The sequence below is a fragment of the Quercus lobata genome, chromosome 4 (genome assembly GCF_001633185.2).
Source record: "Quercus lobata isolate SW786 chromosome 4, ValleyOak3.0 Primary Assembly, whole genome shotgun sequence".
NCBI lineage: Eukaryota > Viridiplantae > Streptophyta > Magnoliopsida > Fagales > Fagaceae > Quercus > Quercus lobata.
In genome coordinates, this window is record NC_044907.1 from 77554776 (window position 1) to 77577973 (window position 23198).

General features: G+C 34.0%; 1 protein-coding gene across 3 annotated transcripts in view; it reads right to left on the minus strand.

The window, feature by feature from the left end:
* Positions 1-21568, minus strand: part of LOC115986869 (probable LRR receptor-like serine/threonine-protein kinase At1g56140) — a 71856-nt gene extending 50288 nt beyond the window's left edge. For all 3 annotated transcript variants that reach the window (XM_031110227.1, XM_031110226.1, XM_031110225.1), the window contains exons 1-3: positions 21155-21568; positions 14981-15125; positions 12309-12380 (exon numbers count right to left, since the gene is read on the minus strand). In XM_031110227.1, coding sequence (XP_030966087.1) covers positions 12309-12380; positions 14981-15125; positions 21155-21341 — 404 coding nt within the window. In that variant the 5' untranslated portion in view covers positions 21342-21568. The remainder of the gene's footprint in view (positions 1-12308; positions 12381-14980; positions 15126-21154) is intronic.
* Positions 21569-23198: the final 1630 nt, after the last annotated feature.

Genomic DNA, 23198 nt, shown 5'->3' on the forward strand with positions numbered 1-23198 from the left:
GAAGAGAAAGTTTAAAATTTTTTTATCCAAAGAAAATAAAAGGCCAACAATGAAAGTTTGAAGCACTTTGCATGGATGTTGTGCTACCAACACATTCTTGGAACTTGATCACTTTTCATTTTATGTTAATATTTTTTACTTTTCTTTAGTAGCTTCCTTGGATTGTCCGCCCACTTAACTGGAGACTCTTTGGTTAAGGAAATAAAATCATATAAGAAGTGAGAACAAGATAATATGGGTTAAAAACTTAACATATTATTAGACTATCAAACTTCAATATCTTTATAGGCTTACTTAGAATTTAATATTTTTATTTACCTAAAATTTGTGATTTAAAATATATTTGAAAGATAGATTTTTATATTTATTTGGACTATTTTAGTCAAATTTTCAACTTTTACCAATTTAATATATTTATTATATTTTAAATAATTATTAAATTAATTATGATGTCATTAAATTCAACTTTGATTCGATCTCGGTCTGACCTTAAAAACTTTGAACATTTTCTTTATCCGGTTCGTTAAATGGTTAAATATTTATTTGCATATGAAATATATCAAATTTGATCTTCATTTTCACAAAACATTAGGTATCATATTCACAAAACTTCACTTAAGGCTTTCTTTTTTTTTGAAAAAATTTCAAATCCATTCAATGAGTCTGTCTATTCTTTATTCATTGTTGATTTTTTTCATAGTTAATAGATTTCCCGAGCATCGCACGAGTTAGCAACTAGTATATATAAAACCAAAAACCTCATGTGAGAGAGCATAAGATTCTACTAAGTGACGCATTGTATGAAATTCTTTAAATTTAGACTTCTACCTCATCTAATTTAGAATTTATGTCAAACTATTAAGTAATTGTAGATGCATTTATTTCAATGTATTAATAAAATTCAAAAAATTCATATATATTTATAACTTTGAATGCTTTGGATTAATATGGATAGATCTAAAAAGTCATGAGAAAGGTAGGAACTTAGAAAACTTTTCAATTTCTGACATAGGACTAACTTCAATGCAAAATTGCAAGAGTCGGATTCAATAAATTAGATAACATGATATCATTATTTGTCTCCATATTTGTCCAATATAAATCCTCATTTGTCCACATTTGTCCAATATAATTTCTCTCACAATATCTTTGGTTCCCTTTCTAATAGGTATGTTAATTTCCAAAATATTATGTTCATCTTAAATATTTTGTTTAGATTTTATGTATACGTTTTTATTGATGTGGCATTGTAATGTGTTTAGATTGGCCTTTTCATATTGTGTATCAATTTAAATTTATGATTTTTCGTATGATTCATATATATAGTTGGCAGGGATTTGCAGTATTTTTAGTGTTTTGGCTGCTTTTAGGGAGGTTAAATCGTGATATTAATATGTCACTATGACATTATTGTTTGTGTTGTCATATCATGAAATTATAGCAGTTTTTATAGTTAATTGATTAAAATATCATTCTTTCAATTTTCATCCTATTATAATTATGATCTTAAAAATCAAACTTTTATTCAATTAAAATGTTAATGTGCCTTAATTTTATCTATCATGTCAATTCTGACACTAAAGAAAAGCTATTTTGAATGACATAAAAATTATAAATGTTGAAATAGTGGAGATAGAGACTTTAGTGGCATAAGAAATGTAGAAGTTAACACCATAGAATCTACAAAGCATAAATCATACAAGATAAACACCTAGGAATCAATAAGTTTGTAGGTGACAATGTTAACTGCGAGTCTGTGACTAACCATAATAGTATTCATGAAATTAATAGGTCATAAATAATTTTTTATAAAATTTATCAAAATGCACCACACTTCATGCGAAATATTGGCTAGTAAAACATAAATAAAAAGTTTTATCATCACTACCATTTCCCAATCTCTAGCATAGTCAACCACCACTCACCGTCTCCATCTCTAGCACCAAAAGGATGACAAGATCTGGCTATGAATTGCCATGTTTTCGACACCAAACATCTCCAACAAAGTCATGTAATCAAAATAAAGACGCCAATGTCACAATTGTCCGAAAAACAACCTTATAAACATTGAAGCTCCAAAGATTAGCCACTGACTGTAGGTGTACGGTTTACCATAGGGTATTGCTTTCTTTTTTATGACTCTCTCATCTCTTGGCAAAGCAAGAAATGGATTATTTTGGCTCGATCTAGTAGTGAAACAAAATATCGTGTTCTTGCAGACACCATGACCAAGCTTTTGTGGCTACATTAGCTACTACAGGATCTTGGAGTTAACTGTTCCACTGTAACTCCAATTCACTGTGACAATTTAAGTGCTATTCAAATTGCCCAACAATGACGTCTTTTATGAATGTACCAAATATATTAAGATAGATTGCCACTTTGTTTATCATCATCTGCTTCAGGGAACACTTAAGCAACAATTTGTCTCCTCACTATACATGATTAGTTAGCTGATATCTTCACTAAACCTAGCCTTCTCCACTAGTTTGCTTTCGTGCATTGGCTTCCAAGCTAAACTTAGTCTCCATTTATACAACAAGCTTTTGAAAGGGACTGTTAGAATATAAGCCCAACAGGCTTAGTCCCATTGTTCTAGGTTTTCTTGTACTACACACATATTGCTTGTAGATTGTTGACACCTGTTTAGGCTAACCCAAGCCCAAAGGCCCAATGATAGAAAAAGCCCAAACTAGCTCAAAGAGGGGGTTAAGAAATGAAAACGGAAAGCAATTTGGTCATGCCCCAAGAGCCTAAAAAGTAAGCAAACATGGCCCAAACGGATAGAACACCTTTGAAGAATAGTAGATAAAGCCCATGTCGAGCCCATTGGCCCTCTTTAAGATGAGGGCAGAATATGGGAGGCAACCATAGCGGGATGGCCCTCATTGAAGAATGAGAGTGGTTATAGAAAATTCCCAAAAAGGAAATGATGAAGTAAGGCCTGAGAGGGTCATCCAGCAAAATCTAATGAGAAATAAGAAAGAGGACATTAAGAGCCAATATGATCAACCCAGCAAGATGAAATGTAGCAAGCCCAATGAGCCCACATTATTTCTATACAAAATGAATGAGTGAAAGCTACAAAATAAGGAGTAGCGAAACAAGACAGGGGAGCAACAGCAGGAAACACATGGGAGGGAAGAAGATGAAACACAAAGAACGAAACAATAATGTAATGGCTGGAGCACCACTAACCTATAACCCAGCCAATGCAAGGAGGTGGGACCTACTGCTAGAGAGACTACAGAGGGTGTGGTTTGGTGGAGTGGGAAAAAAGCCTAGTTCCATATCTTGCCAGGACCTTTTTCGGGAGAAACTCTGTTGGGAAAGCATCTTTACCAAAATTGGTAGTAGACTGGTTGGGACTATCTAATGCATGCTAGAGGGAAAAGGTGAAGAGGGACCTAAGGTTTTACCATTTAGGAAGAGAAAGAGTGAGAGAGTTATTCACGACAAAATGTGATTTACACAAAATAAGTTAGAATCTATCGTGAAGTGAGTAGTGGAGGAGAGAGAAATCCTCTACCCACGGTCAAAAGGTAATAGGACTAAACCCATTCACATACAGCCAGAAGGCAGTGGGCACTCTCCTGACTTAGTAAGTGTCTACAGTAGACAAAAGTGTTTAGTGAGGAACAAGGGTAAAAGGGAGAAATAACATGGGCCTGATTTAACATATAAATAGGAATAGTACCCATAAGGGGGAACAACAACGGTATCCTAGGCAACCTAAATAAAAATTGAAAGTGAAACAAGAAAGAAAAAGAAAGTGTGAAGTGAAACATGGGAAAAAAGGTGTTAAGTTATGGTTTTTCACATAACATTTGTGTTAGTTTTATTCCATGGCAAAAAGTATTGTAATTGCATTAATTTATTTCCTTGTATTTTGTAGGATTTATTTGTAATGGATTTAGTATTAAGTTGGTAAAGATTGCTCAAGAAGTTGATCTCGCAACTTGTCTCAAGAGTGGTGCAACCCGCGAAAGTCATATGAAAAGCACATGCTGAAAGCTAAAGAGTCAAGTGTCAGGCTGTATTTCGCTAGTCACTTCACGACTCAAGCCAAGTTACGAGTGACCCGCAAAACTCTCTGCCTGGAAGATTTTTAGTGTGACCTTTCATCTTCTTGACCACACAATATATACCCTCATTATTCACAAAATTGTAAGCAGAATATATAGAAGAAAATCCTAGAAAGCTTTCTACAACACCCACCTTGTTTAGAGAGAGCTACTCATCCTCAATAAAGAAATCCTTGTAGTCTCTTTTCCTTCCCATCTCACATAATTATACCTTGAAAAGAGATTTGTACCCAAACACAACTCATACCTATTCAGAGTGTAGAGAGTATTTTGGAGCTTGAAAAGCATTTGGGATTTGCCAAAAGAAGCCAATGAGGCTTGGCGGATGCAATCAAATGGTATTGCGAGATCCGGATAACTAGTGAAGACAAGATTCCGAGAAATCTGTTGGTAGTTGGAGCTTGGAGGGATCAAGTTTATTTTGTAGATTAGGCTTGGAGGGTCTTTTTGATATTGTTGTACTCCAACTTATTCACTAGTGAATCAATTTCGATTTGGAGGGTCGCAGAGAGATTTTTTGCCGAATACTTTGGTTTCCTTTTCAATAACATGTCTTGGTGTTATCTTGTATTTGCATCTCTCTTCCCTACTCTTTAAACTTTACATTTATCACTTATTCTACTTGCTTATGCATTAGAGTAGTATTCTGGTTTATTGCGCTTCATTTACTCTTGTTCTGCACTTAGATAAGTTAGAGTAAAAACAATTTAAACTATAATTTAAAATTTGGGGTCTAAACAAGTATTAGTTTTTTCAAACTAATTGAGCTTTCAAAAAGAAAAAAAGTGATTATGGCAAAAATAGCATGCATCGCTCGGCAAATCTTTTCCCTTCCTCATGTAACAAACTCACATTTAATTTTGTAACCTTATTGGAAAAAGTAGCTATTCAGACCTATCCTCCAAAGTATGCAACTTTATGGCATCATAGGGTAATAAGGTTGTGTAAGATGGAGCTTGGGCTAAAAAGGTTGTGTAAGATGGAGTTTGGGCTCTTTTTAGCCTACTTCCTGCAATGATTCCTTTTTTCATTTACATCATATCTACCACTCTAACTATGACTAATTGTTGATAGATTATTTGGACTAACATTTATTTCTGCTACTATATATGTATATTCTATGTTTTGGAGTGTCTTATCTAGTGCACAAACTGGTTCCAGAGGAATCCGCAGAAAGATCCAAGCTCAACTCCCTTACCCTTAGCCCAAAAGCGCAAAAGGCCCCTACATAGATCACACGTATTTTGTCTATATGAATTAAGTCAATTTCACACCATAGCAACTAATATGGCTTACTGTACTAGTACTGGTACTAAAACTAGTACAAAAGCACTTATACTGGACATGAGCTAAACTTATGAAAACATCTTTTCATCTTTCTTCTTGGGCAAGATTTTTCTTCTATTTGTCTCCGCCTCTTTTTCCTCCTTACACTAGCAACAAGAGATGCCAATTGGTGGTGAACAAAGGCGTTATTGAATCATTATAGTTAGATTTTTATATGTTGAAAATCAATGCTAAAGGGGGGAGAGAGAGAGAGAGTGTGTGTGTGTGTTAGTAAGTGTTTGGGTCTAATCAAACCAAAGATATAGCACCACTAGTGGCAACAACCAACAACAGTCACTAACAGTGGAAGAGAAGAAGCTTTTCCTTATTTGGCCATAGAGGAGTTTTGAGAGAGGGGGAGAGAGATAGAAGAGGGCTTGAGTTTAAAAGGCACCAAGATGGTGGAGAGTGGTGGCAACCAGTGAGAGGAGCTCGGATCTTTGGCCATGGAGGCCTTGGTGTGAGGAAGGGTTAGACGGATTTACAATTTATGATGTTTGGTATGTAGGTGAGAAAATGAAAACGAAAACTTAAGAAAAACGTTGTTAGGGTCATATTTTTTTATGTGTTGGCATATCCTTTGACAAAACACACTTTACTTGTATTTGAGTAGTTCTAAGTGGTTTCTAGAATATTACGAAGTATGTCTTAAGACCTTATGAAGTGGTATTATTGAAGACATGAAGACTACACAAAAAAATAAGTGAAGAAAAGTTGAATCTACAAGTCTTGATACGTCATCGATACTTGTCAATCTATAGAGATTTAATGAAGCTTAATACCTGTCTCAATACCTCTTTATCTATCAAGCTATGGGATTTCAAATTATAGCCTACAATGTTTGGATTCTAATTGGCTAATGTTTATGGGTTTGTATAACCCTAATAGCAATAGGAGAGCATAAGGTTTGTGTAAACCTAACAGGAATAGGAGGGCTCATTCAAAAAGCTCATTAAGCTCCTATTTAAATAAGGTGGTAGAGAAAGAAAACCCTAGCTAACCCTTGAAAGCTTCATAAGGTTTTCTTATTGATACCCTAGCTTCCTCCTACAAAAGAAAGTGATCTTGCTACAACTCTTATGCGCTTTTGGGTTCTGTACCAAGCAAAGTCTGTAATGTCCTAGTCACCAGAAAAAAAAAAAAAAAAATAGAAAAGTCAAATTTTTTATGGGTCTCACGTGCTCCCACCTACCCCACCCTTCCTTACAACTCATTTTTCACTTTTATCTCTTTATCTCTTTGACTGGCTAAAGCTCCTCACCTCAGCTTTCTTTCTTTCTTTTTCTTCTTTTTCATTTTTTGTGTAACACTCCTCTCCACTGTCTCACACTCTCCCACCAGCACCTCTATGCCACCATCTCCTCCATCATTTTTCCGGCAATGTCACCGGAAAATCCTTAGGAACCTCTAAGCACCTTCAAATCTTTTATTTGAGGTAAATATTTCTAATCTTTTTGGTGGGTTTATATGCTTTTGCTTGAGGTTATTTTTTTAGCTAAACTTTAATAATGACACCCATGTGATTTTTAAGCATTAGAAGTAATATTTATGTGTTTATATGTATAGGTTTTGAATTGGCGGAATTATTTGATGAGTGGGTTTATGGTTTGTGCTAATGATGACTACGTAAGGTTTATGTATGGTGGAAAATTTGGGGGTTTTGAGCTATAACATGTGATGGTTGGTAAATCCAATTTTTTCATTGCTATTGGGTTTATTTGAAGTTAGTTGAAGTTCTAAATTTCTTGTCTTAGAGGATATTTTGATTTTACTTTTATGGGTTTCTTATTGATGTAGTGTAAATTTTATGGAAACTAGTCATAATGTTGGAGATGATACTAAATGGGTTAACTTTATAATTGGAGTTTATGCCTTGTGAATCAATTTGTTGAGAAACTTTGGAAGTGGAATATATTATTATTGATGAGGCTAAATACTAGGCTTGCCTAATTAAGTGTTTATTTGACAATTCCTAAATTGGAGCTAGATATGCTTATTGTGTTAGGTTTGCTTGATATTGTTGAGGTTCTAGCTAATCTCCTTTGGAGCTTATAGAATTAGGCTTTTTGCAGGTTGCAAGATAAGCAGCTTTTTAATGGCATTTTTGAAAAATAATCATGTTGCATAAATGTTGTTTTTGGGTTAGACACACTTTTGGAAACTACCTATGGAAACTATATTTTCCTAAAAACTATTGTGTTGTAATCTTAATATATATATATATATATATATGAAAGTGCATCATATTTGGTATTGCATTTGGGGAAATGCATGAATTGGTGATATGGAAAAATGAGAATCTTTTATATAATCTTTGATAAGGAAATCATGGATTTTATGGTATATTAGAAAATTTGAAGATGCTTATCTTGTCTTATTATGTGGGAAATTGATAGAAAATCTCTTGACAAGAATGAAGTTGAAAACCTTACAAACTTTGTAGAAATTAGATTATTTAAGGTTTTTCTGAAACTACCTATATATGAACTATGTGTTTCAAAGTAATGTAACCTGTGAACTTATGTGATTTTAACACTATGCCATGTGTGATTTCCTGGTGATTACCCGATTTGGTTGCTGTAGTTTTTGTGACAACGGAATCAGATCTAGGTCAATACCCTTTCACTTTGGATTCCCTGCTACCCATGGGAAGAAAAAGTTCTTTGATTGTGTGTGGGTGAGGCTGCTGCCCATAGGACCAAGAGACCACATGCTAAAGAGGTCCTATTTGACGCGCTCTTTCTGCTACCCATGGGGGAGAGAAAAACCTTGAGGGTATAGGTGAGGCTGCTGTCCATGGGGCTAAGAGTCTACATACCAGAGAGGACAATATCATGCCAGTTGTGAATGGGAGGATCCTTTAACCGGTCTATGTGGTAGTATGGTATATTTGTGATAATTTACCTTATATTAGATATTATGACTTTGGAAATTATATTGTTGGTGCTCACAGATTATAGTATATAATTTCAAGGTATTTACTTTGAGAAACTTTGTGTTTCATTATTTAATTATTCTTGTTATATTATTATTATTGAAGATGAAACTTGTATTTCTCCCACTCCCATTAATTATGCTACTTACTAGGCATTAGCTCATCCCATCCTCTAATAATTTTTTCAAATTTATTAACTATACCTTAGGTATGGAGCTTACATCATTGGTGATGATTAGAGTGCTACGTTAAATTTGGAGACTGTTGCTATAAATGGTTGGTGACTTAATCTTGCTAAGTTCAATGATGCCTTAATTAATTGTATTGGAGGTTGGTCTCTTGAAGTTTGTTAGCCTTTGGCGTGGTAGGCCTAGACTCGATGTTAAGGTCCTTATTCTTGATAAGATTGTCACTTTGTGTAATTTAATCAGAGTTTGTAATATATTCATGTATTATGTGGAGACACATGATTTTTAGTTATTGTTTGTAAGTGTGTTATAGAGCTCTGACTTGTAATGTGGAGATTTTAGTATGGTTTTATATTTTTATCCTGTGGAAAAGAAAGGAAAATAAAGATTTCCTATAGTTTGATTTGCCAAAAGGAAAAATCTACAGGTACGCTTGGTATGTATTTCTCATGCTTTGGTACCTTTTGGGTTCGGGGCATGACAAAGTCTCTAGTACTAACAATTAAAGATCTTATTGTTGTTTTAATGTGAAGCTACTGCAAATCAACTTTAATAATCTGTGCAAAGAAGTTAGTTACATACTAAGATTCGTACAAAGGGAAAAGTCTTTACAATATCAAGATCAATTGGAGATTGGCGGAAGGATTTAATTGTAGGTTAGTACTCTAGTATAGACCAAGTTGGGGTAAGATTCCTTGTACTTCTAATCTCTTGATTTTGATTAGTGATTCTTGAGAGTAATGATCTAAAAATCACCCAATGGATTTTTGCCTTTTGAGAGGTTTTCCCCATTAGTCAACAAATTATTATATCAAATATAATTTTTGCTACACTCTAGTTTATTTGGTGATTTGTTCGTGCCTCCACAATTTGTATCTAATTTGACCTAATTAATCAACTTAAGTAATTGAATTAATTAACTGTGTTCAATCTATAACTCAACAAATATAAATATAAAGGGGACTTGGTGTCTAGCGGCTAGTTAAGCACTTAGAGTTTTGGTGTTTATGTTTTTTTTTTATTAAAAAAATTAATTAAACTTTTAAATTTTAGAATAAGTGAAAAAAAAGAAAAAAAAAAAAGAAAAAAAGAAAAAAAAGAAGGGTATTCATTAGGTACCCAACTGATTTATCCATTTATACTCATTTAATTGGTTACCCATTTGGGTCTTTAACCATTTAATCCTTTTTTTTTTTTTTTTTGATAAGATTTAACCCAAATCTTTAATTAATTGGGTTGGGTCAAGACTTACCAAATTAGATGGATCAAGGATGGGTGGATGGATTTTGGTAAAAATGCCACCCCTAAAGAGAGTGGAAGAGAACTTAGAAGAAAAAGAAATTTGAAAGTGAAAGAGGTAACAAGTGGTGTAAAAAGATAACGTATGTGAAGAAATAAGACTCCTGCAAAAATTGGATTCAGGATGGTAGGTAACTGGGCATTAGGCGTGGAATAGAAAAAAAGAAAAGAGTAAAAAGAAATAAACGTGGGGTAGATGTTTCAGGCATGTGGTGTGGTTAAAAAAGAAAAGAAAAGAAGTAGTAAGTAAAGGTAAAAGTAAAAGTAAAAGAAAAAAAAAAAAAAAAAAAAAAAAAAAACTCTAGGAAGAGAAAAATAGAATAGGAAAAGTGTTGGAGGTTTATTTTATTTTATTTTATTTTATTATTATTATTATATATAAAAGGGCTTGGGCCAATATTATGTATGTTATGTAAAAAAATAAATACAAAATTATATTAATGGTCCAATTATTAATAAAAATATATTAGACTTGTAAAAGTTTATTTTGAAAAGATGCGTAGTATATATTATTAAAACCATTTTTTATATATTAATTATATTTATTTATAAAAAACAGCGATAGTTTCAAAACGGTTAAACCGTATTGACTAGTTTCGAAACATATCATTCTCTTGACCAAATTAACCAAAGCAGCCTGTTGTACATAATTAACTCCCTATAAATAGTTCCTTAAATATTTTTACATAGTCTGATACGTAGTCGATCTTTTCGACTTTAAAATCAACAATTCCTACTGAAAGTTCACTAGTCTAATTACTAGAGCTAACTAAGACCCCCAATTTTTAATTATTGCTAAATCCAATTTTAGACTAAACAAAATTAAAGTGGAATACATGTAATTAGTCGATTAATTAAATCAAACATTCAACAATTGCATGGACAAACATAAGCATGCAAACTTATAATGTAAAGGGAAGTAGGGAAAATAATATCAAACTTAAGAAAAAACGCAATGTGTTATTGAAGAGGAACATCGAAAAACTCAATATAAAAACATCTTTGTGACCCTTCAAATTGAAATGATCCACTAGAAAATATGTTGGAGAATAAGGATAATCAAAGAGACCATCAAAACCTAATTTATCCAAAGTACTTGAGCTTTTCAAGATTCAGCTATCAACGGATTTCTCAGAGTCTTGTCTTTACTAGCTTTCCAGATCTTGCAATACTGCTTAATTACACTTCAAGCCCTACTAGCTTAATTTGGCTAAGCTCCAATGCTTCTCAATCAACCTAGAAACACTTAATTTGTGTGTAGATGTTGTTTAAGTAAAATCTCTTCTCAAGGTATAACAATGGAAGAGGGGAGAGGGAAGAGAATAGACTACAAGGATTTCTCTCTTAAAGATGATCAGTAGCTCTCTCTAAAATGTGGGTATTTCCAATCTATGAAATCCTCAATTTGTCTATAGTTTTATATCTGATAGTCTCTTTACAATTTTGTAGATAATGAGAATATATATAGTGTGCGTGAAGGATAGGAAGAGTCACACAAAAATTGTAGTTGTTGGAGCATTTCATGGGTCACTCGCGAGTTACACGCGAAAACGAAACACAATGACATAAAAAAACATTTGAACTTCCATCTTGTGCTCCTCATGTGATCTTTCGTGAGTGTTGTAGTAGGGTGCTAGTCACCAAATCTATTGACTTTAGCAATTCTTCACCAACTTAAGGCTAAACTCAAAACATTTAAACTTTTATCATATGCTTCTCACGTGACCTTTCGCGAGTGTTGTAGGAGCTTGCTAGTTGCCAAATCCATTATCTTTAGAAATTCTTCATCAACTTAAGACTAAACCCATGTACAATAAATTCCACAAAATACGAGAAAATCAATTGATGAAATTACAACAAATTTGTCACAAAATAGAGCCAACATAAACGTTATGGAAAAACATAACTTTACACCTCCAAATCACAGTCTTTGTATCTTCCTCCTAACATGCCACAACTAATCATAAGAAATAGCTGTAATGATTCCTATCCATGATCAGGCTAGCATGCATCTCTCTTCTAGGCACTTATCTTATGCCTAGATGACCTATGTCCGCCTTCCTAGACCCAGGCTTTTCAAGAATGCAAAAAAGGGAATTTCATGGTCATTTTAAGGTCTTTATTGACGGAACCAAATTGCATTCAGTGGCATCAAATACTTCTTTTTCTACCGGATGGTCTGATACCACTCAGAAAAGGGATTATCAACTGAAATATACTTTAATGTATCTTAACAACGCCGGGTTCACTTGATGGAATCCAACTACTTACTGACATCGAGCTGACTTACGCTAGATGTAGTAGTCATCCCAAACCAAAATACATGGTATTATATTAACGAGTGGAGGAACATTACACATTGCTGACATGGTTCTCCTAGCGTGTTTGAACAATTTCTCACAAGGGGATTAAGCTAACCATTTTTTCATGCAAAAGCCATGTAAACAATCATATATAAGGAAGAAGAAACCATACAGATCGGTGAGGAAAGTCAAATTCCATAGTGCTTCTGGGATTTCAGCATTAATATCTTGGCCGAAAACATACCTGTTAAAAAAAAGAAAAAAAAAGAAAAGAAAAAAAAGATAGTAAAAAGCCATGAATGTAAACGTAAATATACTGGAGATGCTCAAAAAAAGATAGATATACTGAAGTTGATCTTTATATTTTGAAGTATAGCTTATGGGTGCTTATTATCATTAATGGGTGATGTGGAATCCCGATAATGTGACCCAATTTGGCGAATAACAAAATGCCAAATCATTTAAGAAAAAAAAAAATTTCTCAACTCTACGTTAGCAAACTTGTGTGTTAAACAAACCTCATCCACACAAAAAATGAAGTGTTAATTACAATAAACCTAAATGCAGTTTGGCTTAAATTCAGTTTTGCCTACTTATGGTTTGAAAAATGTTACTTTGTCTACCTGTGATTTGCTCTATTAGAACTCCACAACCGACCTTTGTTAAAAATAAAGATAAATATTAATTTTTGCTCTCATTTTATATATCTTTCCTTTTAAAACATAAAAAACAAATAAAAAAGAAAACAAAATAAGATCAAAAGTAACCATTTTAATTCCAAGCCTTAATATCAAGGTTTGAGAGACAGGCGAAGGATATATGATAAGTAATTTATTAGATTTTATCTCTCAAACCCATTCAAGGTTTGAGAAGAAACCCATTTGAGTTCATACCATGAATTCCAAAAAAAAAAAAAAAAAAAAAAAAAAACCGAGGAAAGGAGGAAACCCAATTTACAATCCTCCAAAACCAAGTGGAAACCGAAATATTTGTGCCTGAAAATGGGTCTTTTATGAGATTCCAATAAATGGTAGTGGAAAGACATTCATGATAAGAAGAAGAGAGAAAGGAGTTGCAATGAGGCCAAGGCACCGGCGAATGGCAGCAGCTGTATTAGAGAAAGAGAGAGAGAGAGAGGGTTATAATTTGCACGGTACTCCATCATCAAATTCCTACATCTAGGAGACAATGCACCACCAATGCATTTTGGCTAGCTTACGTAGCTTGGTGCTTAGCTTTGGTTGCTCTTATTCACAATATGTGACAATAACATTTATTTAGCTTGGAGGCTTATCATTGAGAGTCCCTGTCACACGCACTTGCGTATGATTGTGAGTGAAAGACAATAAATCTGCGTGGGTTAGTATATGTGTGGTCAGGGATGGCAATGGGGCGGGGCGGGGCCGAAGGATGGGGTCTTCGTCCCCGCCCCGCATGATTTTATCTTACCCCATCCCCTCCCCGCCCCGCATGACGGGGAATACTTTCTCACCCCATCCCCGCCCCTTGGGGCCCCACGAAGCCCCGTCCCACCCCGTAAAACTCTAGTTTTTGTTAATTTGCCCTACAACTAGTACAATTTTTTTAATAAAACCTATTTCATTAATAAAAATATACTTGAAATTACAACTAAATTTATCCCATCAAATCAAATCAATTTTTAGAAAAAATTAAATAATATATCCAAGTGTTTATCAAGACAATCATTAAAAAATATATATATCTATATATATATATATATATATATATCTCATAGTATAACGCAACAAAATAAAGGCAGAAAATCACATTGGGTAGAATAAAATATGCTAATATTAATATGTTTGTTTAAATAGTAGGGTTTTAGGGTATGAAAATTTCACAATTATAACTTTTAGTAACGCGGGGCGGGGATGGGGAGGGGCGGGGTGGGGTGGGTCTAAAAAGCCTAAACCCATCCCCGTCCCGCCCCGTGGTGCAGGGCTAAAATCTTGCCCCATCCCCACCCCACCACCTTTGCGGGGCGGGAAAAACCCGCACGGGGCGAAGCGGGGAGGGGCGGGTTAAGCGGGGCGGGGAAAAATTGCCATCCCTATGTGTGGGTGTGTATATTTTGTTCTGAGTTTTGGCATTGTATTTTGATAGATAAAGTGGGTTTGGTGCTTTCTCCTGTATCTTCCTCTATTTTCTTTGAGCTTGGTACTGATTCTGTTCCCTTGCCTTGAATGAATGAACGAAAGTTCAGTTTCCAAAAAAAAAAAAAAAACAAAACAAACAAACAAAGATAAGGTGGGTTTGTGTATTGATCTGTGTGGGTGTGTTTGTGTTGGTGTCTATGCAAAATCCAAAGACTGAATTGGGTTTTGAGAGCAAAAACAGAGATGGATCTGAGTTTTGTGTCCTTGAGTAAGTTTCTACCATTTTTTCCGATGACATTTTTTGATCTTATTTATTTATTTATTTTTTTGAGAAGAGAAGGACATAAAAAGAGAGTAAAAATACATATTTATCCTTAATTTTAACAAAGGTAGGTTACGGAGTTCTAATGGAGTAAATCTCAGATGCGTAAAGTGACACTTTTTAAACTACATGTAGGTAAAGTGAATTCGGACCAAATCATAGGTGAGTTTACAGTAATTATCAAAAAAATTAAATAGTATAAGTATCTGATAATAAAAAGAAATCATTATGCAGTGGCTGCCAAAGATACTTCACCTACTCTATCTTAGCAAACTTCATGTACTTCCAACTTATTTCTATTTCTTTTTTTCTTTTTCCTTTTTCCTAATGAATAAAGCTTCAACTCTTATTTTCTAAAAAAAATGTCACTCTTATAAAACATAGACATAAAAGAGAGGGACATACAAACTAGTTATGTGGCAAGAAGAGTAATTATCATAAGAACAGTCGCATGTGATATAGGATTTGTAGGCCGCCTCCTTGCATGGTTCCACAGATGACAACTCTGGGACTATCCTCCAATATTCAAATATTTCACTAAGAGCTGTCACTGCAATCAAATGTATAAAAGAATCGATTATAATGACTAAGAGAATTCACAACAGGATAGATAAATGAGTTTTATATCCAAAATTTAGCAAGATATTCTTAAAATGCGTTGCATTATAAGGCTTGGTTTTGGTTGGCCAATATATGAAAAATACTAAAGTAATTGCCCGAATGGTAAAATATTGTAGCTCACCATTTTTTTTTATTTTAAAATTCTCTCTCTCTCTCTCTCTCTCTCTCTCTCTCCAGTACGATGATCTACACAAATTCATGAAGATTGACGATAAGGATGCATGATTGTTTGTCTTTGGAATTTCATGATGGCTAGCAAAGGCAGAGTCATAAATTTTTGTTTGCAAGGTTCAAGGTAAAATTATTATATTAATTTGTAATTCAAGAAAAAATCAAACCACTACATACATACATACATACATATATGTCTCAGTGCATGACATTGAAAAACTCTCTCTCTCTAAATAAACTCTATAGAGTATTATTGAAAAAAAAAAAAAAAGAAGAAAAAAATTATCATAATTACAATTGGGAGACTTTATTCCTTATATAAACAGAGTAGGAAAAGAAAGAAAACAAGTATGTTACTAACTTATTCTAGCTGTTATACAATGTAACAGATTTCGAATTAATTACTAGTCCTATTAAGGAGATCTAACCTTTTAAGAATGATCTTTTTTGGAAAGGCTAATGAGGAGAATGGGGTTTGATCAAGATGGATTGATCTAATCATGGAATGTGTAAGCACAATTTTCTACTCTATGCTTGTTAGTGGAGAGCCAAAGAGGATGATCCATCCTTCAAGAGGGATTGGGCAAGGGGATCCACTATCTCCCTTCCACTTCTTACTATGTATTGAAGGACTGCATGGATTGATTATGCAAGCCACAAGAGCAAAGGAGATTGATGGCTGCTCACTTTGCAAGAGAGGTCCAAAGCTAACCCTTTTTTTTTGGCAAATGATAGCCTCTTTTTTTGTAAGGCATACTTCTAAGAGTGTGGCAATTTTCTCAAAATTCTCTCAAGTATGAAGCCTCATTTGGTTAGAAAATTAATAGAGAGAAGACTGCTCTCTTTTTCAATAAATCCACTCAAGAAGAAACTAGACAGGAGATAAAAAGAGCACTGGGGGTTTAAGAAATAAAATTTTATGAGAAGTATTTGGGACTTCCAGCCTTGGTTGGTAGAGGGAAGAAAGCAAGTTTCAATTACATAAAAGAATGGGTGTGGAGGAAATTGCAAGGGTGGGAAGGAAAATTATTATCTTAAACAGATATAGAGATTTTGATTAAATCAGTGGTTCAGGTTATTCTTACTTATGTCATGGGGTGCTTTAAATTGCCTTTGGATTTGTGCCACTACATAAAAGCACTTATTAAGAAATTTTTTTGGGGACAGCAAAGAGATAACAGTAAAAACCATTGGCTCAAATGGTCAAAATTAACAAAATCTATGCATATTGATGGGCTAGGTTTCAAAGATCTAGCTTTGTTCAATGACTTTTTACAAGCAAAACATGCTTGGTGACTTATGCATAACATGGATGCCCTCCTTTACCGGATTTTTAAAGCTCGTTTCTTTCCACATTGCTCTTTCATAAAAGCTGAGGAGTTGACTTCAGGCTCTTATGCTTGGAAAAGCTTTCTGAAAGGGAGGGAAGTTATCCGTCGGAGCTCTTGCTTTTGTATTGGTAATGGTAAATCGGTCAAAATATGGCAGCATCGTTGGTTGCCCATTAAGCATCCAACTAAAATGGCCTCACCCTTGATAGAGTCCATGGATGAAGCTACAGTGGACTGCTTAATCAATGTAGAAACTAGAGAGTGGAATAGCGAAAATGGTAGATGGGATTTTTGCCCCTGCTGAAGCTGAGCTGATAAAAGCAATTCCCCTATCCCGAGTTGAAGCAGAGGACTCCCTGTTTTCACCACTATCAGCTGATGGCCTTTATAATTGCAAAATGGGATACAGATTCTTAAAAGAAAAGGAGGCAGATAACATTCAAGAAGAACCTCCAGATAATGACAAACAGCTAGGGAAAGGTATTTGGACTATGGAGATTCCAAATAAAATGAAAAATTAATTTGGTTTAGAGAGCTTGCAAAAACTTTCGTCCCACCAAAGGAAATTTAGTTCGCAGGACTATTATCACATACCCAAATTGTGACAAGTGGTTAGCTTTAACTGAGGATCCTTTCCATGCACTTTGGTCTTGCACCGAGTTAGATGAAATATGAGCTGATAGAGATTTATGGGAGGTTCGGTCATGGGAAAGGTTCTCAAACTTCAAAGCTCTTACAACTTGGATTTTGAATAACGGTAAAGCTCCAGACTTATTTGCTTCAATTGTTTGGTCAATCTGGAATCAACTAAACAAGGTTCGCCTCCATCAATCTTGCTTCTCCACAGAGCAAATTGCCCAGCTAGCTAAAGATCTGTTGGAGTACAAAACTGTGATGCCCTCGCCTACAATTCACCCACACAAGCGGCGAGCTAAATGGCTTCCACCACCTCAAGATTTCTTTAAAATTAACCATGATGGAGCAGTTTTCCCTGATGAAAATAGGTCGGGCATTGGCGCAGTGATTCGGAATAATCTGGGGTTAGTTAATGCGTCCTGAGTACAACAGCTACCCTAAGCTTACCAAGCTGTTGAAGTTGAAGCAATGGCTGCGTGCAAAGCTTTAGAGTTTGGTAGGGAGATTGGGGTGGCGAAGGTTATTGTTGAAGGAGATTCAGCAACAGTGGTAAAAGCTCTGAGTTCTAATGATAAAAGATTGGCCTCTTACAAAATGCTAGTTAAGGATACAACGCTTTTCTCTAACTTCTTTTCAGAATTGTCTTACTCCCTTACTAGGAGAGAAGGCAATATAGTTGCATATAGCCTAGCTAAACAAGCTATGTTTTTTCAAGATAGTATAGTGTGGATAGAGGATGTTCCACTCATCACTTCTTTTGTTTAGATTGATAAAGCTGCCTTATGATTCTTTTGAAAAAAAAGTGATCTCTCTCTCTCTCTCTCTCTCTCTATATATATATATATATATAAATATATATATATATATATACGCACACCTTATCGATTTCAATTCAGGAGAAAAATGATATTAACTTTTTATATAGAGTAAATGGTAAAATAATAATTTCATTTATTAACTGTATAAAGAGTGTTACATTTTGGGAGATCAACAATTTAGGATAGAGAGAGTATAACAAATACATTAAGGCCTCGTTTAGAAAGAAGGAATGGAATAGAATGAAAATGAATGAAAAGAATTATTTTAGAATATTCTTCTCCTCCCTTGTTTGGAAGTTCTAATTGAGGGAATGGAAAACTCATTCCCTTGTTTGATAGTTTAAATGGGAGGGAATAGAATAGGTAGGAAGGAACACTCATTCCTCTTTATTCCCTTAAAATCTCAAATTTTTATTCCCCCCGAAATTGGGAGGAATGGGAAGAAATGAAATTAGATTTAATGATTTTTTTATTTAAACTTCCAAAATACCCCTATATATTCAATATTTTATTTTAAAATAGAGGTCTAATAGTAATATTGTCATAAAATGATTCCATTCCATTCCCTCTATGTTGTTCTCAAACAAGATTAATTATATTCCATTCAGTTTCATTTATTTCCATTTCTTTATTTCAAAACATCCAATCAGGATTGCTTAATTTCATTTTATTCCATTCCATTCTTTTCCCTTACTTAAACACATTCCATTCTTTTCCCTGACTTAAATACATTCAATTTCATCCGATTCTCTCATCATCATTCCATTCTCTTATGAACTCCCAAATGGAACCTAAGGGTCCGTTTGGTTGGAGAAATGTAGAAGAATGAAAGGATAGAAAATAGAGAAAGGATGTAAAAGTGAGAGGATAGAAAAGATTTTAGTTTACCCTATTTGTGTTTCTTTATGGCTTAAAAAATGGAAGGATGAAAAAAAATGTTTGTATAAATTTACTTATATGCCATTTATTAAAAAAAATGATGCCCACTTAAAAAAAAAAAAAAAAAAAAAAAAAAAAAAAAAAAAAAAAAAAAAAAAAAAGGCAAAAAAAAAAACCAACAAAAAAAAAAAAAAAAAAAAGGAATAACCCAAATTTATTTTAAAAGAAAAATCAAGCCATTAAAAAAAAAAATCACTTCCAATTAAACCAAAAAAAAAAAGAAAAAAAAGAGCAAAACAAAAGAAAGTACCCACAAAAGAGAAAGAAGAGTTGTGCATGTATGATGTATCATAGCCAAAAAAGAAAAAATAAATAAATAAATAAAGAAGTAGAAGAAGCAAGCATCATGTAAGAGGAGGATGGGGTAGTTCAGTCATTTGATTGCAACTTTTATTCCTCTCCTTCTATTTTATCCCCTAATTGGGGAGATAGAATTTTGACGGGTATGAGAGATAACACCTATATTCCTCCAGTTTTCTCCAATCAAATATCCACAAAAACTAATTTTTTATACTTTTATCTCCTCTATTTTTCATCCCTCTAAAATCTCTCAAGCTAAGCAGACCTAAAAAAATTCAAATTCTTTATTCTACTTTATATTCATCCAACCAGAGCATGATATGTGTTTAATTTTTTTTTTTCTTATATTTAACTTTGATTATTTTATAAAAAAAAATGTCAAATAAATATATGCGGAATGAATACGATACAAATTGTGATGCAAAATAAAAAAGTTGAATGTATTTCTCAACAACCATCTTGAAAACAACTCACCATCTTTACCAATCAAATTAGAGCATGTGCCTAAAACAATTACAACAGTTAATCGACACGTGCTGATCAAGGGCACACCAGCATTGTAGCTATTGCTACGGGCTACGGCATCGCTACACGCGCCATTTAATGCAGTGACGACAACGTTTGATATTGGATTCTTGTTCTTCTCACTTTTAGTGAGACGACGCCGTTTGCAAACACTAAATATGTGGTTGATGAAAGATTAAGAAAAACTTGAAGAGTTGTGGGTACACGTAGCCACTAGTGTGACCCACCCAGATGTGAGTTAAAGTTTGTTGTGAAGGGACGATTGGAATGAGGCAGCTATGGCTAGGGCCTGTGGGGCTTGGTGGTACTGAAAATTGAAGAAGAAGAAGAAGAAGAAGAACCAGATTCTTCTTCCAAAGACTATGGGCCAGTGGACTAGCTTATCGGCTCAGCCCAGATCCAAATGAAAGGAAAGATACTTGCAAAAGAGTTCTCATGAGTTCTCACCTCTCAGTAGTGGTATGTCCCTACTTTCAATAATCTCCTCACTTCAGCCAAGTGTGTGTAAAGCCGAACTGAGATTTGAAAATGATGGGTTGAAATTGAAAGTTAAAAAAAAAAAAAAATTCAATTTCAATTATTGAAAAAAAAAAAAGTTAAAATTAAAAAAAAATGAGAATTTAGTAAAAATTGATGTAAAGCCTATGTTTCAACTATATATAGATGGCATGCATTGAGGGCTAAACCCGGTCCAGTTAACCTCCAGCGGACTGCCATCGGTAATGGGTTGCTGATGTGTTTGGCTGTGGGTGAGAGAAACTAATCAAATCAAGCAAGGATGTATGAATATATATGTGTGTGTGAGAGAGAGAAGTGTCTAGTACACATAGCTGCAATACTTGAAATTGTGACTTAAAAGCACAGAGTTGCATTTTATCCTTTATAAAATGCAACTCTGTTTATATATCCTTGTAAAATACCTTACTGCTATCTCTCTCTCTCTCTCAAAATATATAAATATATATATATATATATATATATATAAATAAGTGTGTAAAATAAAGGAGTGAGATATAGCGTATGTTGTAAGAAGTGGATAAATAAAATAGAAAAATTGTTGTTTTTTTTCTTTTTTTTTTGGTTACTGTGGCTGTCGTTGTTATAGGTAAGATAGAATTTGAAATTATAGTGCATTCCAAATGATTGCTATTTAATAACATGCAGCTAAGATACCATTTGGTTCTTTCTGCACAACACACACTGACACACAGAGAGAGAGAGAGAGAGAGGAGGCGCACCTTCATCTGGATCTGTACGAGGTTCAGCAGCTGCAGGTTGCGGTTGGTATGGCTGGTTCCTGTCAAAACCAGAATAAGGTTTGGTCCCCGAATCATTTGGATATTGAGCGCCGTGAGCTTCCAAAACAAGGCCAAAGATGCTAGCAGCACAAAAGGTTAAAACTAGAATTTGTGGTAATCCCACCATGACTGATGACTCTAAGATGTTGATTAAGAAATCAGAGCTATGAGAAAACTTGGACCAAATGCATTACCAGAGTTGCAAAATATACAAAAAAGGCATCTTCATCCTTTATGTAAGTATATAAAATTAATGCTGCTAAAAAGCTACCAACTTTCTCTCTCCTGAGAAAATGGATTATTATTGTGCAATTTCGGAGAAGTATTCCGTGCTCTGTGGACCAAACAATAATTTTCTTGAGAAAACGACAAAACAAATAGAGGAATCAAACAATCACTGAAAAGCAAAAAAGAAAAGAACCTGACAAAACACAAAGGGGGACAAAACTTTTTAAAAGGGTCCCGCTTCTTAAAGAACCACTAAACACGTCCAGCAATCACAGTAAAAGTATTATTTGACAGGGATGCTGTCGTTACCACTTTTGTCATAATTTACTTAGAAGTTTGGGTGGTGACCTTGTTTTCCAATACGGATCCGTTACTTTCACTTTATTACTTACCATTTGATATATAAGTAAATTATGATAAAAATTGTGATAAGAGTTATACTCATAGAATTTTCTATTATTATGTTTATTATTGGTTTGATTTTTCTGTTATTTTATATTAATTCTGGTCCTCAAGTTTTTTTTTTTTAAGATTTTTATTTTGCTCTTGACGTCATCTAAATGACATAACTTGATCACGTGAATAACAGAATTCTCATGATACACATGTAACCAGCGTTTCATTTATTTTGAACTTTGAAGTAAAATATTTTTCATTTTTTGGTATTTATTTGCAAGAAAAATATAGTTAAATTTGTAAAATATTTTTGTTGAATATAAAATTCTTTATTAAAAGTTGTAAAATATTTTACTTCTGAAAATTTGGTAAAATATTTTCTAAAAACACACAGTTGTTTTCTCTCTCCCATCTGGTTACTAGATTAGTAGTTCGATGGCTGGAGACACTGCTTTAGCAACTGGTGCCAACGGTCTGGTGGCTGGAGACTCCGCTCCAGTGACTTGTGCCAGCAGTCTAATGTCCAATGACTCCACCTTGTAATCGGTGCCAACGGTTTGGTGACAAAATACTCTGCTCTAGTCATTGATGTCGGCAATCCAGTGCCTAGTGACTCCACGCCATGATCGGTGCCAACAGTCAGGTGTTCGAAGACTTCATTACACTGACTGATGCTAGCGGTCTGATGGCAGGATACGCCTCATCAGCGATCAGTGCCGACTATTCAATGCCCAAAGACATTTTTTCAACTAGTGTTAGCGGTTTAATCATTGGAGAATAATAAAAGATTACTTTACTACTATTAGAAAAAGCCAAATTAATGTAGTAATGAATTAAAAAAACAATGTAAAAAAATGATGAATATAAAGAAAAAATAATTATTATTATTATTTTTTCATTTTCTTGCACTTTCTTGATAACCAAATACAATATAAGCAAAAACACAGTAGAAATACCAAAAGTATGAATCATCCAACACAAGTATTTTCTTGCCCTTTATGATAGGCCAAGAATGTATTAACCCCTTATAAAGAATTAACCAATTAATTAGCCAAGTTAATTAATTAATTCAATTTGCATGCAATAAGATGATAGTACAAACAAATCACCAACTAAGTTAAAGTGCAGCGGAAAATAAATTGATACAGTGATTTATTGATGAATGGAGAAAACCTACACAGCAAAAACCTCACTGGGTGATTTTAAGATAATTTTAAGATCACCACTTTTGAGAATTCACTATTATCACAAGAAGTGGTTGCAAGTAAAGAAATCCTAGTACCTTATACCAACCTATAATTAAACCCTTATCCCAATACCTAATTGGACTTGTTCTGTAGTGAAAATCTCTCCTTTAATG